The sequence below is a fragment of the Anguilla anguilla genome, chromosome 4, assembly GCF_013347855.1.
Source record: "Anguilla anguilla isolate fAngAng1 chromosome 4, fAngAng1.pri, whole genome shotgun sequence".
NCBI lineage: Eukaryota > Metazoa > Chordata > Actinopteri > Anguilliformes > Anguillidae > Anguilla > Anguilla anguilla.
The window spans coordinates 39,356,394-39,372,823 of record NC_049204.1 but is presented as its reverse complement, the minus strand read 5'-3'; the positions used below and the strand labels follow the sequence as shown (position 1 = coordinate 39,372,823).

General features: G+C 40.1%; 1 protein-coding gene across 7 annotated transcripts; it reads right to left on the bottom strand.

The window, feature by feature from the left end:
* LOC118225117 (inositol 1,4,5-triphosphate receptor associated 2-like) lies at window positions 1-15,846 on the bottom strand. 7 transcript variants are annotated; one of them, XM_035413163.1, is made up of 15 exons: window positions 15,547-15,846; window positions 14,449-14,727; window positions 14,040-14,088; window positions 11,746-11,783; window positions 11,337-11,403; window positions 10,315-10,473; window positions 9,470-9,587; window positions 8,684-8,734; window positions 8,509-8,583; window positions 8,137-8,193; window positions 7,922-7,981; window positions 5,898-5,950; window positions 5,401-5,512; window positions 1,333-1,388; window positions 1-402 (listed from the first exon to the last, which is right to left on the bottom strand). In XM_035413163.1, the coding sequence occupies exons 2-15, from the start codon at window positions 14,687-14,689 to the stop codon at window positions 186-188; spliced, it is 1,353 nt and encodes a 450-aa protein (XP_035269054.1). In that variant the 5' UTR covers window positions 14,690-14,727; window positions 15,547-15,846; the 3' UTR covers window positions 1-185. The 7 variants fall into 7 exon arrangements, 6 of the variants coding, with proteins under 6 accessions (XP_035269054.1, XP_035269053.1, XP_035269056.1 ...); XM_035413162.1 differs by lacking the exon at window positions 15,547-15,846 and adding an exon at window positions 14,819-15,536; XM_035413165.1 differs by lacking the exon at window positions 15,547-15,846 and adding an exon at window positions 14,819-15,536 and having other exon boundaries at window positions 5,413-5,512.
* Window positions 15,847-16,430: the final 584 nt, after the last annotated feature.

Genomic DNA, 16,430 nt, shown 5'->3' with positions numbered 1-16,430 from the left:
GCTGGATAATGACTTTCATAACAGAACGAAGTCAAGTAAACAGTTACATACATGAAAGAGAAATTGTCATGAACTTATTTAATGTGCAAAATGAGAGAGTAAAATTTGTATTTATATATTGCGTGTACGTGGCAGCAGTCTGTTGCATACAATTGTTTGGACTTGTATGTTTGTGTGTGTAGTCATCAGATAGGTGGGAGGCCAATGTGCTGGACAGAGCAGTATGGCTGAATCAAGCGATGGGCAGTGTTCATAATGATCTCCACACAGCTCAGGCCTGGGTTGTCATAATAAATGGGTACAATGGCAGTGGCCACACACAGGGGCACCAGAATGCGAAAGCTCAGAGCTCCGGCTGCATGAGCCCCTCTCTTCAGCCTACTCCACTTTCTCTCCCACCATCTGAAAAACAGGAGGGGCAGTGCTACAGACAAGAAAAATCTCTCAGTGTAACAACGGCTGAAAACCCAGCTACAGACCAGAAAAACCTCACAGTGTAACAAGAGCTGAAAACCCTGCTACAGACCAGAAAAACCTCACAGTGTAGCAAGAGCTGAAAACCCAGCTACAGACCAGAAAAACCTCACAGTGTAATGATAGCTGCAAACTCAGCTACAGACCAGATAAATCTCTCAGTGTAACAAGAGCTGAAAACTCAGCTACAGACCAGAAAAACCTCACAGTGTAACAAGAGATGAAATTCCAGCTACAGACCAGAAAAAACTCACAGTGTAACAAGAGTTGAAAACCCAGCTACAGACCAGAAAAACCTCACAGTGTAACAAGAGCTGAAATCCCAGCTACAGACCAGAAGAATCTCACAATGGAACAAGAGCTGAAACTCAACTACAGACCTTAGCTGTTTCAACTCGTCGCTACACAAACAGTGCACAGAAAATGTATTGCCAGTCATTTCGGTGTCACCGCCCCTCTGATGGTGTCACTCGGTGCAGTCTGCACCCCCCACAACCCCCTAGTGACACCTCTGGTAAAATTAAGTACAAAAGGCCATAAAAATGACATAAAATTGCTACACAACTGCCAAGCTTCCGCAAATATTTGACTATTCAAACTCACCCCTAGTTAAAACCTGATATGGCACTGTCATTTTAGACATATGATGATGCACTGAATCACTGTAAAATGCATGCTACTAGCCAATCAGGAGCCAGACCAAAGTGTGAGCATGTGTTGGCTCACTTCAAATGAAAATGTAAAGTAAGCACATGGACTACAGCCTAGAGGGAATTTCAGGGCTTACTGAAGTTAAATAAGAATGAATACATTTCATATTACACATCAGAATAGAAACGTATTGAAAAACAGTTTCACCTTAGTTTTGGAGTGCTAGAATCATCTGCAACCTCTGTCTCCTCCTCATATGGTTCCTTCAGGGAAAAAAGAAGATAAATCCTTAAAAAAAACCTCCTGCAATTAGAGTTCTGCTTTTCTGGGTTGCCCACTAATGCTAAAGTCAATACAGTTCAAATATTTATTTATATTTATGCACAAATTTCTTGTTTAAAGAAAGCAATAAAAATATTTTTTAATAGTAAGAAAGTCATCGATCTACAGTGCTCATATAGGCTGAGAACTGGAAGCCAGATAATGAATTACAATGAAGTATGGTCAAATGGTCAGTTTCAAAAAGTCCTATAGGTGTTGGCCAAGGCCCTTTTTTCAGTAAAGACCAAAAAACAAGACCTTGTTTAATTATGGCTACATCAAAGTGATGTAACCTGCAATACTACAAACTTCCACAGGGCAGAGTCAATCACAGCAAAAAGCAGAGAAATGAGAGTGAGAGTGACAGAGGGTGAAGGGTAGGCTTATCTCTCCACACCTCCAGACAAATTCACACTTTTTTCAAACCACATATAGAAGTCTTTCGAAGGATACACAGAGTGGAAATGTGGGTGTGGTTATGCCGAGGGGCTTTAGTTTCTGGGGCCAAAAACTTGACAGTCTAACGTGAAGCACAGTTTGGCCATTTCCCAACCTTGAATGGGAATGAAACTCTCCCAGGGTGAATCATCACCTCAAAAAACTAGCCATAGCATTGAAAAAATCTGGTTCACTGAAAAAAGAACTACATTAGGAATCATGCAATTACACAGCTCAGTCTTCTGTAAATGTGCCATTTTGGCTAGGTAAGTTAGTTAAACAAGATGACGAGGATGCTACCTATAATTCTTTGATCCCACAGGCCATAGGCTCTGTCTGGCCCATTCTATCACCACGGTAACAAGTACTGTGGCCCATGGGTACCGCAGTATTTGAAATCTCATAAAAAACACGTTTTCAACGTACAAAAATGCCAAGTTACTCACACATACAAGACATACACCGTCTATAACTCATTCATTCAGACTGCCAAAATCCAGGCCTGCCATTAAAAGTATTGATATCCAAATGATGCCAAGTTACGGTACTACAAACAATATAGGCTATCTTGCCTCACCGAAATTAAATAAGTATTGTATTCCAAAGCAATGCTACCCAATATTTCCTCAATTCTTTCAAGTCACTTGGCCCTGTGTTTTGTAATCTTACCATTTTACAATGTCATGCAAACTTTGTGTCAGATCAAAGTGTCAAATATTTCGAATTGCCTCATGGAACACATTGAAATTCATGTAGGAAACTGCTGGTCAGTAACTACAGGAAGCATATTTCTCCAGAAACCATATGTTTATTATACTTGCTTCCGAACTGAATTTGAGTAAATGTACAAGTGATTTTATATTTGCTGCATACAATAAATACTGCACGTAAAATACATATTGTACATACATACATAGAGAACTTCTTTATCCCCATGGGGACATTTCCCTCGCAGCATGTTTCATTCACATTTACGAACAGACATTTATACCAAGAAACATACAATCATTCACGCAACAGACAGGCTGGGCAGCGAAATACATACATACCAATACAAATTGGACATATAGACGCCTATTCAATCAATCTTGACTGTGAGAAAGCCATCCACACATATGTTTGGCCTGTCCATGAACTGCATGTGTATACACACAGGGCCAAGTGACTTGAAAGAATTGAGGAAATATTGGGTATCATTGCTTTGGAATACATCTTATTTAATTTCGGTGAGGCAAGATAGCCTATATTGTTTGTAGTACTGTAACTTGGCATCATTTTGATATCAATACTTTTAATGGCAGGCCTGGATTTTGGCAGTCTGAATGAATGAGTCATAGACGTGTATGTCTTGTATGTGTGAGTAACTTGGCATGTTTGTACGTTGAAAATGTGTTTTTTATGAGATATCATTTCTTTTTGCAAAGTGTTTTATTATGACAGTGAGAAATGCGAAGTGACCCTGTGAGAAACGGTTGTGGATTATGGCTATCCTTGTGTGAATTTGTACAGTCTGATGAGTGTGTACCGTTTAGCAGTTTCGGTTTGCTATATATGTAAAACAGTGGCTGTGACAAAGGGTGCGATGACGTAAGTGTAAACGCATCAGAAACGCAGGTGAAACATGGCCAGTGTATGTACTCACGGATTTGACGGCCATCCAACGAGCCTTGATTGACAAAAGAATCAGCAAGCCCGTAGAATTAGTTCCCTAGGTCACAACTTGTGTACCCTTTTGTCCTGCTCCGTTGTCTGTTATTTCGTGGAAATGCACTTTTAGTGTTTGTAAGGTTTATAAGGCATTTTGATAGGCTTATCTGCAGGTATGAATCCCCTTCGCTGTTTTGCTAAGCTAGAACCGGAAAACTTGATAGTGGAGAATAGGAGCAGACGCATATGTCCCAGCAGGTTTTGCATATGAGAAAATAACAACAGTGTGAGAGAAATTAGGAGACATGATTTTAAATGTAATGTTTTAATGGGGAGTTGCAGAACGTACATACGTAGCAATTAATAATAGTAATATGTATGTGGCTAGATAGAGAACAGGGTGAGGTAACATGAATGTAGAAATGTGGCGTTTGCTGATAAGAAGGTTTTGTACGGTAGCCAAGTGAAGAAATATAGTTAGTAGAAATGGCACAGTGGTGAACTGGTGTGACTTTTTAATAAAAGGAATACATTTGCCGTCATGAAATGCATATGGGTGGCCATGAGTGAGTTTTGGTAAAGCAAATAAAAGCGTAAGAAAACGTTAGTGTAAAAGAGGAAATTATCTGCCTGAGGGCGAGGCGGGATTCACTCCTTCAACCAGAGGTTTACCAGTCTGTGACTTTGTTAGTGCAGCACCATGACATAGCTATGCAATGCGTGAAATATCATTAGCAAACCTGTCCGTGGTTTTAAAGAAGAACACAGGCCAGTAAGCACAGAAGAGCTCCCATTGAATCCATATGGCAATATTGTAGCCGGTTAATAACTGAACGTGCAGACGGTACGTCATAATGCAGTGTATACGTTTGGTGAATGGCGGGTAGATATGGTGCAAAAGCAATAATTGAGAAGTAGTAGACAATTATTAGTGAGGGTAAAAGCAGGTTAAAGAAACGTGTTCCTAGCTGGGCTTGAACCTAGGACCCCATGTTCCCAAGACTGTAACCTTGCCCACTAGGCCACAGGCAGACTAGCTGTTTAAACTGGAAATGTTTCAGAGTAAAAATGTATGGGTATTTTGCGTGTGTATGCGAGTTTTTGATTGGGTCGTGTAGGTGAAGATTTGGCTGGGGTCGGTAAAATGTCCAATGGGGAGACATGTTGTTAGTGGGATAGGCGGCAGAAAAAAAAAGAATGAGAAGAAGAAGAAGAAAGAGAAGAAGAAGAAGAAGAAGAAGGAGAAAAACGCAAAATCCCCTTAGTTTGGGGCTTTATTGTGTGGACATGTGAAGTTGTTTATGAAATCCGTCTGTTGAAATGGGGTCAGAATGTACAGAATTTTATTGTTTTTATGGGCTGAGTGTCTGTGGCTGTTGTGGATATTTCTGTGGGGAACCCTGATAAGTGCCAAACTCTCGGTGCTGTATAGGTATGGGGCATGCCCCCGCCAAGGCGTAACTTGGCGGGATGGCATACCTGCCATCCCAATACCTCACTAACAAAAACATGACTTCTCCAAAACAAAATTGACATTCATAACCAAGGATAACATAAATTGTAACATTTCGCAAACCAGGAGACTCCTGGGATTCTCTGTTGCATAATTATGTGGCTACTGCTTAGATTAAAATCTACAATCAGGAGATATCTGCATTGAAAAATTCTTCTGGAACCCTTAGCTCCGCCCATGATTCTCTACTACAGTCTCTGAAAATTAACGAAGAGGTTTTCCTCAGGATAGAGCATCCATGGAATGCTAGCATGATGGTACTTATTTTAGCTACAGCAGCAGAGACAGAAAAATCAATGCTAATAAAGCAGAGCTGACCCCTGTCTCCCTAACTCAGAGTAACTGATGGAGCACACCTGCGCACTGACATGTTGCAGCAGCCTCAGCTCTTCACACAGGGAGACGCTGCCACTTCGAGCGGTGGGGCAGAAAGTGCCGTCCAGGTCCTGGAAGCTTCCCTCTCCTGTACTGTAATGTACAGCATTAATATTATTCATATTTCATATGCAGCACTTTAAACATTTTTGGGAATTTTTCATCAACATTTTCATCCAGATTCGTTTTTCTTTTTATCCAGAAATTGAGTTTGGAGGCCTGTCCATGCGCTGCTGAGCTGAGCTGCGCAGTTATTGAGCAGGAGGCGTTCACTTCATGTGCAGCTGCTGCAGCCAGACTGCAGGCCCTGATTGAGTTGAGGGGGTTGCTGGTGTGTGATGAGCTGAACAATCCTGCCAGCAGAAAATGGTCTTCCCATAGCAAACCTGTGGCCAATCACACCCCGCCCCACGGGACTGCCCACCACAGCTGGCACTGGCATAGCTAGGAACCGACACCAGACCGCTGGGCGACATACATTAAAGCTTCGGCCAACTGGTCCTCCAGATCCTTCAGCTTCTCTTTCAGATCCTGGACAAACAAAGACAATGAAATGGTGCGACTCCTCCCCCATGGTAAAAATATACAGAAATAAAAAAAACAGTGCTTTTGAACACACAGGAGCAGATTTACTAAAGGATTGCTTTTTCGACAAAAATTCAGTTGCTACAAGGTCGCAATATCTACGTGGGATTTACTAAATTGTCGCAATGGGTCAAAATCACGATTAGGATGCAATTTGCGGAGATTACATCACTCTGTGACTTCCCTTTTAATGCACAGTTAAATGTGTGCATGCATATGTTTACCTGAATGCGCTAAAACAGGGTGGAGATTATGTAAATTTGATCTATTAAGTATTCGGTCTAATTTAATAAAACATGCATTAATTGCAACTCCCCTCTTTGAGAAATTTTTGACCTCCTGAAAGCAGGCAGTATTTTGTCCGTGCTGATATAGCCTATATAGCTCACACACTACTTATCGCTTCAAATTCATTTTCAGATATAAATACGAAATCATCTTTGTAAGGACACAATACTGCCATGAAGTCATCAGCTAGCAGTTAGTAGCCTATAAAAACATATATTTTTAAAAACATTGTAAATGAGCAAAATCCAAAAACTTATATTTACTCAGAAAATATTTAGCCCAGCACTATGACATTCTACTTCAAACAGCTCTGATATATCAGTAGTCATTACGCTTTTCAATTACATTCAGAGTGCAAGGCTAAATATTTTCTGAGTAAATGAGCAAAATTCAAAAACTGTGACATTTATATTGACTCTCCCCTATAATTAATTGTGAATAGGTCAGCATTCTGCATTTTTTGTTCCGATTTTCCTTCTTTTGGCCACCAGATGGGGGCATTTCTCATCTTTGTACTTCGGTTCGTTTGCCTCATTGCTTTCTCCTGTGTTTAATTGTATTATTGTGTTCATTTATTCAATCATTGTTTTTGCCTGTGTCTCATTAACCGTCTCGGTATCCCTCTCCTCTCTGTAGATTGTGCATTATGTTGTCCTGTGTCTTGTTAGCCCCCTGTGTATTTAAGTTCTTTGTTTGCCTGAGTCGGGTGCTGGATCCTACTGTTGTGTTCCCTCGCTGTGAGTTCCCCATACTTTTGAGTGTTTCTAGTTCCTTGTATTTCTAGTTTTCGAGCTTCTTGTATTTTTAATTTTCGAGTTCCTCGGGTTGTTATTTTATTTTCAAGCATTTTTTGTGTTCTTGAGATTTGCCCCCGTGGTCTCTTTGTTTGTTCCCTGTTTGTTTGTTGGTAGAAAAGCCTTTGTTTAATACCCTACCTTTTGAGCCTCCTGTGTTTTACTCTGCACTTAGGTCCTAACCCGCCAAAACCCTGACAGAATACAGTTCTACCATCAGACGGTCCATGGGCTTCTCCCATTACAAGTTCATCTGTGTCTACTCCATCAACCCCTACAATTAGCTCATTTTACAGGGATTTTTCCGCCTGTTGTACTATCAGTGTTCGTATTCTTTCCTTAGTTGGACCACCACCTGAGTCTTTTGGGATTTTCTTTTGTACACCGCCTAACATCATGCCATCTTTTCTTTACATCCTCTACTGTTTGTTTTATTATGCCTAAACAATTAATTTTGCAGGTGATGTCACTGCACATTTTTGTCCTCTGTGTCCGCTCCAGTGTTAATCTGTAAATTAAAATTTTCCTTTTCTTGTCGTTCCTTGCTGCTTGTGCTTGGTTGCTCCATACCATTTCTTAGTGCCTTGTAATTTGGATGTGTAAGCACGCCATATTGTTCGGACCCTTTTTATGGGCGTCTCCTACTGCAAAATTGCAAATGAGGCTGTTTAATTTATTTGACTGCATAAAAAGAAACATTCTTTGTTAATTGGTTGTTAATGTGTCGGTATCTGCGACAGAGCTACAATACAGTGCAATACAGTGAATGTATTTCCACTGTGACTGTTTCCTTAGTAAATCTGGCCCATAGTTATTATGATGAAGAGGTACCTACTTGGACAATCAAAGAGTATTCTGCCTGGGAACTTTCCAACTGTTCAATCTGGAAATCCTTCTGAAATAAATACAGAAGTCACATATCAGCACATGCACAAACAAACCACAAAATTCTAACAAAATCATTGTATCATATTCTCAGTACTGTCGTTACATTTTCACTGTACTACACCCAATTCTCAAATCTATATATACATATACACACATACATACCTTCTGAATAACTTCCTCTTTGTGGTCAAGAGTTAATCTTGTTCGTTCCATGTCTTTCTGGAAGACACAGACTGTGTGTTATTTACAGCACTGGTACAGGCAAGTTATTTATAATGCAAGGATAAGACTGGGATATAATTCCTGCAGAAATGCAAACAATCTGAGATATCAATATGCCTATATACCACAACACCAACAAATTAATGCAGGCTTCAACAACAGAAAAATCTGAATCGTAATGATTTTTCCTTAAATCACTGGAAATACATGTCTGTCTTCACGCATGAACTCAATCCTTTTTCTCAAAAACAGAAACATTTCTCTCATTATCATACTGCGTTGTTTGGGAAATTGGACACCATATTATGGCACCTCTAGGTCTTGCAGGAGGCTACTAAGATGAATAATCTTCTCTTTGTCTATTTGTCTCTCAGAGGTATTACACATCTGCAAAATAAAATGAAAAACATTTTCATTGCATCGACTACTTCAGGTAGAGTAATGGAGGTCACAAAATAAATGAAGATAGAAATAATGCAGCACACACCTCATTAGTGAGCGTCTCAAGCTGATTTTTCAGCATTTCATTTTCTTTTTCCTGCCATAAAAGATAAAATATTTCATGAGACCCACCCTAAAACTAGTAGTTTCAAGCAAATGGGAAAACACTCCACCCAGTGCTGATGCTGTAGTTCTAGTTCTAATCTATCTGGCTGCCTGCCTGCCTGCCTGCCTGTGCATATGTGTGTGTATCCTTGTGTATATGTGTGTGTATATCAATATATTTATTTCTGATCGTCTGGGCTAAGTAAAATCCCATATCCCTTATATGCTGGTGCCGCTCCGCAAATGACATTAAACTGAGGTTCTGAATGACTATTGAGTGTGATACAATTCCACAATTTAAATTATCATCAAATTCCCAAAATGGTTGTCTCAGTCTGCCCACCTAATCTCCCTCCCAACATGTGACTGGCTACACCTTTTTAAATAAGAATACAGATGCCACAGTAAAATGTACCAAGGTTGACTCATCAACTAATTTTCAGCTTCAGCCTCCAGGGAAGCGTATAACAATAAACCTAAGTAATTGCACTGAAGTATAAACACAATGCAAAGGGTACAACAGTGGGTAAAATGTTAAAACAGAGTTTTATCTATTTGTAAATTCAGAATTTGCACATGAAGGGTTCTCAATGCTTGTGACTAAAGTAAGGGCTTGGCAGCATCATTACAGTAATTAGCTGGTTTCTAGAACACCTGATGACACTTCAGTATTAACTAATCAAAAACTTTTAAATAAATTTTTCATTCACCCTAGCCCACCACGCACCATCTGTTTTATGATGGTCTCCAGCTTGCCTTTGGCCTTCGCCAGCTCTGCCAGGGAGCCACGCATCTCCTCCACTTCGTCCATCAGCTGCTTTGCATTGTCCACAGCCTGTCTCATCCTGCACACAGCACCCAAGGCCGGAGAACTGCCCTTCAGCGTTAATCACATCCTCAGGACTACTCAGCCCTGGACCCGGAGGGCTGAACCCTGTCTGCCTGCACCCTTTACACCGTGCGTGCTGTCATTGCCTGGCAGGTAAACCCAGGTGGTTCAAGTGCCTGACTGGAGGTCAGAGCCTGGCAGGCTCCTGGGGCCTCCAGAAACAGGGCTGAGAACCTGGACAGATCAGTGGCAGGCTCAGCAAAACCAAAATGTTTGAAATTAGTAAAAGTAAGAAGCGTAGCCTGCAGACGGCTTTTACATGTGTAATGAGGCAACATAGCTCAGGAGGTAAGACTGGTTGTCTGGCAGTCGGAGGGTTGCCGGTTCGATCCCCCGCCCTGGGCAAGACACCTAACCCCTAATTGCTCCCAACGAGCTGATTGATACCTTGCATGGCAGCCTTTCACCGTTGGTGTGTGAGTGTGTGTGTGAATGGGTGAATGAGAGGCATCAATTGTAAAGCGCTTTGGATAAAAGCGCTATATAAATGCAGTCCATTTACCATTTACCATGATGGGAGGTCTCCTGTAGGTTTCGTCCCTCTTACTGCCAGTTTAACAGGGCAGTTGGTCATTAGGTTGACTGCTAATCATTGGCTGGACAGCCAAACTGAGGAAGTCAGATTGGTAATTTGGCCAGAACATGAGGCACACACAGTAAAAATGCCGGGACAGCAGCGTCACCCTTTGACTTGATTCCTCAGCATGCTGTTCTCGGAGCGGAGGATGGCGTTGGAGTCCTCTGTCACGTCCACCGTTTCCTGCAGCTCGGCATTGATCTTCTTAAGGCAGTTTTGTGCATGTACCAATTTGGTGACCACATCACTCTCTCCCTCCATGCTCCTATTAGGAGGGAAAAACAGGACAGGATATTATTCTAATTTCTATTCACTGTAAACAAAAGCAACTGTTGCGCCTAAATTATTGAGCTTCATCCAGGCAATCCCATTCACAGTTCTTAATTACGCTATCTACAGTGGGCATGATTTTGGCAAAGACAATCATACATTTAAATAGTAAAATCTATATTGCATACATGCAGACATTTTTAGCCTGAGTAACCAAGGCCTAGGACATCAACCCAAAAAATATTTAATTCATAAATTATATTTCTTCAAACCTTGCAAATAGCCCTTTTACACAATGAAAACCCAAAAGTAAAGTCCAACGCGCTTCAGCCAAGTTTCCAATGAAAAGGTAGTTTTTAGGTGCTCGACAGTAAAGGACAATATATATATGTAAGCAAGGCTTTTTACCTGGGCACTTCAAATAAACTACTCAAAGTAAGATACTGGAGCACTCGTAAGGTCTGCACGTTTATTGCAGGGGTAACTGACGTTACGACAAGCTTTGCTTACCCTTTTATGCAATATTATAGTATACTCTACATATAAATAGTATACAGTACACATATTAATAGACCATATGTTCAATATTCTTATAAATTTGAAAATCCAATTTCCAGACCTAAGTCATTTTTACATTGTATTGACTGCGTAGTGTAATTTACAGTAGGGTACACTGCATTCAATCTATGCCTACAATTCCAAGCAACAACGTCTTAGCAATGAATATATTTCACACTTCATGTGATTCGGGATAGATTTCAGGTATCATATTTTACCACATAATAACACAGTTCTATTTTTGAAAAGAGTAAATGAGCCTGAAGACGACCAGTTTCCCTAAGACTGTCCCACACTTACAGATCAGATGAATTTAAACTAAGGTCTTCCTCTGCTTTGTAGTCCTCAGCATCAGGCACTCTGGTCTCTGGAAGGAAACTGGCATGTCAAGTTAGATGGAAAAACTCCAAGCACATAACAACCACATTTCTGATGGAATTAAATACGTTTTGCTTGAGAATTAAAGTGAATACTATTAGATCACTGAGTAATGCACCTCTGGAACTAAAATATATAGGGCCAGTGTTGCAAACACAGAATAAGGCTCTCCATACAAAACTCAGTTTAATCCAGGACTAAACTTAATCTGTGTCTGGGAAACCAGCCCAAGTTACCACTAATAAAATGTGTAAAATAAATATGTAGAGAAAGGTATGGTGGTTAAGTACGACATTCTTGTTGAGCCAAGGTTTATAGGTGTCATTTCAACCTTCATAACTGTAGGTATCACCTTCATCTCCCAAGGACCTGTAACACAGCACAGAGGGGAAAACACAGACAAACATCTGTCAGGAGCAGGTGCTACAATAATTGAGTTTCTATAGTACTTCTGATCAGCCTTAGCAAACTGGCAGAATGAAGCCTTACATCACAAAACCTGAGGTCACCAGAGGTGGAAAATACGGGTTCAGAAAGTAAAACTCCTCTCCATTATTTTGTTCCAATCACCTGGATTTGCTAATTATCACAATTCTTCTGCCTGGAAGTAAAACTAGGTTGTCACTGAATCAGCACACATTCCTACTATTGAATATAGTTGTTGAGTACACTGGATGAGAAAGTTAAAGGCAAAATTTTCTCTAAATGTAGAGTGCTTAAAATGATATTCTTATTCTTATTTCCAAGGTATATTCAGAAGTGCACTTTTAAGGAAGTGAACAACCATTTTGGTCCCATAAATATGATGCGCAGCTTTGTTTTAAAATCGAGGTGCAGCTTTGTTTACGCTTTCCTTCAGCAACACCAACAACACATGGGCATGGCCGTTCAAGGGCAGAACATATTGGGACACTTCCACAATACAATTGGAAAATAGTATGGAGGAAATGTTTTGCAAACTGCCCAACGTGTACTAAACAGCACGCAGTGAGCTCAGTGAACAGTACATACACTGTGGACACAGTAGTTAGAAAGCTGTTTCAGACATGGCCCTAGTTAATGAAATCAGCTGGCTGAGTACTTTGGTAGAAGAAACACATAGCAGGACTGACTTGTCATGCCTCCTAGTTTGACTTAACATTACTCTCTGATCTAGCCTACTGTATGCTTACTGCGTGAACTGGACTTAATGTGTTCATGGCTATGAATAACTGTTGCATAATGAGTATTGTACCTTATCGGACCTGTGCTTTGTAGTTGTTCTAATGACCTTCGGTATGCACTCATTGAGCATTGCTTTGGATAAAAGCGTCTGTCAAATAAATGTCATATAATGTACTTACTTTCTGACCCCTAGACTCTCCATTTCTTGGGTTTTTAATCAAAAGCAGTTACTATTAATGCTGCAGAGAATTTGCAGAATACCTTCTGGCTACATCAGAGCATTTATGTGTCATTTCAGAGTTGACTGTAAAATAATTTAAAAAACAAAAACAATTTAAACAATATTTTGTTTTTCGTGTACTCCCAATTTGAAATTAACTATAGCATTTGTAAGTCTGTCCCATCACTGCGTCCACCATACATTCATGAGAGTGGGAATAAGCACAGATGCTCTCCTCCAAAGACACACATGCTAGTCACTTCATTGGGAGCAAGCTCAAAGCTCCTGACTGGTGGAGCCAGCCACACAATGAGACAAGGACAAGCCTGTTGATTGTAACCCTCCCGTCTTGTTGTAATGCCACAGGTAATTACTGTATGCGTCACTGTGACAGCGGCCAGTCAGCACTGACATGGTCAATACCATACCATGGGGAGCACCGACTCACTAATCCAAATGTCTCAAAACAGTTTCCTATGGAAAAACTCTCTGACTGCTTGAAACCAGCCATGGTAGGTCCACCCATTGAATGGAACCTTTATTGCCTCAATAGGAGGAAAACAAGACCAAGGGAAAGAAGAACCTGAAGGGTTTTTCACAAGAAGCTGAACACAAAACCATACAACAAGACTGACAATTCAAAATTCCATATAAAGTGAACAACATATTTAAAAAGTGTACTGAATGTAGCAATAGCATACAAAAATAAATTATCTATGCAATAATGTTCAGAAAGATCAACAACTCATCAATCAAAAAACTTGTTGAGTTGGATACTCTAAAAAGGAGGCAAGTGCTCTCTTTTTTCTCATTCAGGCCCTTTTATAGCTGCAGCCAGATAGCAGGGGTATGTATTCAAGGAATGACAGTCGGGAAGGGTCGGCCAGTATTTTGCCCGGTGAGGTTAGGTTCAGACAGGAATATGATGCGCTTCAGCAGGACAACTGTAACCTTACCACTTATTTCTGCCAAGACTGTTCTTATTTTGAACAGAAAGGGCACTTTCCCACTGCCGTATGCAAAAGGTCAAGGTGTACTCACTGTACTGTACAAAACCTTTGTAAAAAGACTGACATTGTTTTCATTATCTTTAAAGTTATGAAACCTCACCCTGTCAACACCCAGCCTCTATCAAGATTCCCAGCATGGTGCAATGCATATGATCTTATGTTGGTGGCCTTTTGCACTTTCTTTCTTCTCCAGCACTGTACAGATTAACGCAAAGTTAACTGTTGGGTCACCTGAGCTGATCTGTGCTGTCATAAGTTGCTCTCCGTCTCAGCCCTTTACCTACACAGTGACATGAACAAATAAAGGGATTTAGACACACTATAAAAAAATTCATCGAATGAAACAAAAATTTTACTTCAATTTGGTACATCTATATTTTTTTAGGTTTTCTGAACTGAAAAAAAGTTTCGAGTCATTCAAATGAATGTTTTGTCTGACAAGCTATTCCTGCTTATCTCAATAAGTCTCAATTTGTGCCTGTAAGTATTTCATTTGCAATTAAAGATTTTTTGTGCGCGTGAACGGTCATAGCTAAACGATTAATAACCACGTTTAAATGCCAAGCAATTTTATGCCTCCTCTTCTGAAAGACACGCAGGTAGTTCTAAATGAAAACGCATTATTAGAATTGGTACTTGCCATCCGATTGCTGTGATAGTGGTGTAACGAGCAATCCTCCTCCTCCTTCGTCTTCCCACAGACAGGCTTCTTCTGCGCATCCACGAATCCACCTGGATTGCGTTGCATGTTCTTCATCTCGGTCCTGTCTTGTATGTGGAGTATTTAAAAATGCCGGAAGACTCTGTACCGGGCGTCCAGTTGTCCTGCTTTCACAGTGGTCGTCAATCTCGTCTGGAGACGAGAGACTTATCTGAAGCATGTTTCCCCACTTCTTAGCCGTGTCTGTAAAATCGCCCCCTAAAATGTCACAAAACGCGAAACCCTCCTGTCAGGGGTTCCAGTGGAAGTTCACCTCATAGACATTAAAGTCACTGTTATACAATCTTACCGTGAGCCGAACTCAGCCCTCGTGGTAGAATAGTCAGCTTACGTTGACATTGACATTATAAAATACAATCTTAGGGAAAATGACTAACTAGTACGCAAACGAAATACTTCGACCAGGTTACCTAACGTAGGCTAATGCACGGGAAAATTTATTTAACGGAGTTGACTAGCTAGACTAACGTTAGCTATCATTTCCCGCCATGGTCAAAACGGAAAACGTAGCTAGTTATTGAGCTAGCAAGTTACGTTCTCACGGTTCACAAAAACTCAAAACTAGAAAATGAATTAATGAATGTTTGTCAACATTAACAAGTACAGAACCGTAGATCGCTGCTTCTGCACGCTAGAAGCTAGCTAGATTGAAACACCACAGAACGTTAGCTTGGTAGCTACAAATTTGAATAACACGACTTAACATTTCTCAGTAACATAAACTTAATTGTAAGCTAATGTCCAGAATTCAAGTAGTATAAACCACTAAACCACTTCACTCACATTCCGCCAATGCTCAGCTAATGTAAGTGCATACACATAATTTGCCAACGCAACGGGAAGACTTTGTATCTGCCTAGTAACGTAAACTACTTTATCTAATTATGAATTAGGCTACTCTTTAAATATTCAATCAAAATTAACGCAAATATTCAAAACTGGCTATGAGTGTTATTTCATTTTAAGACGGTCGATTGCAATCCACTTTCATACGTTTTCATATGAAACTTCCCTTACATTTTGAGGATGGCTGTGTTACCCCGGCCGCGTCTGGGTAAACTGGCACCTAGTTTTAGATGCAGTCAAAACATGATTGACAGATTTTGGCAAACTATTTGACTCGTGGATGTAAAAGAAGTGAAGTAGGATATATCGCATTTTGATTTCATCCTTGTTGACATTACTGAAACAGGCTACAGAGTGACTAAATATTTGCTTCTTGTTGGATTGGAAATAATGCCCTTTTCTTTCAAGTCAGCAGGCCTATGCTTTTGTAGCTTACATAAGGGTAAGTGAATAGGCAATGTCACCTTGTATTCTTAGCAGGTATGATAAACAGTCAAGCAGCACTTTTAGCGTAGGTTATCTTATCAAATTAAATATTCATGGCCATACGTTCCTTTGTAAATCATTCTTACGTGGTTAGTCAGTATTAAGTGCACCTAACACCTATTGCATAACTTTCTGATTATTTATTTAACCTGCTGGATGTTGAAGGATGTCCAGAGATGAAAAATCACTGCTTACAAAATACAGAAACTTTTGTCATTGCAATGGAGAAGACCAAGTCAAATTGAATATAGCAGGACCAGAAGACTTATGTGTATAAACATCTTTGTTACATTTGTAAATATCACTCATTTTCTAGGCTCTCACATAACCTTGTGTACTGGTAAAAGGATAGATTTTAAACAATAAAAATACATTTCCTGATATAGCCTATCATCTTTATAATAAAACTTAAATTAAATAACTGTTAAATAACTGTAGATATTATTCAGTGTTTTGAGTTGACCACAAGAGACACAGCTACAGCGAGGAGCCTCAGCTGTGATGTCATGTTACTTAAATTATATAATGCAGAAAATCTTAATGAAGCACACTAAATCTGTCACTACACA

What these genes read in the sequence shown, in the direction of transcription:
- LOC118225117 (XM_035413163.1), bottom strand. Translation starts at nt 14,689, where the DNA reads ATGCTTCAGATAAGTCTCTCGTCTCCAGACGAGATTGACGACCACTGT. An exon ending in ACTATCACAGCAATCGGATG is followed by an intron (nt 14,089 to 14,448) that starts GCAAGTACCAAT and finishes GTCACTGTGTAG; the next exon opens with GTAAAGGGCTGAGACGGAGA. An exon ending in GCCTCCTGCAAGACCTAGAG is followed by an intron (nt 8,194 to 8,508) that starts GTGCCATAATAT and finishes TGTGTCTTCCAG; the next exon opens with AAAGACATGGAACGAACAAG.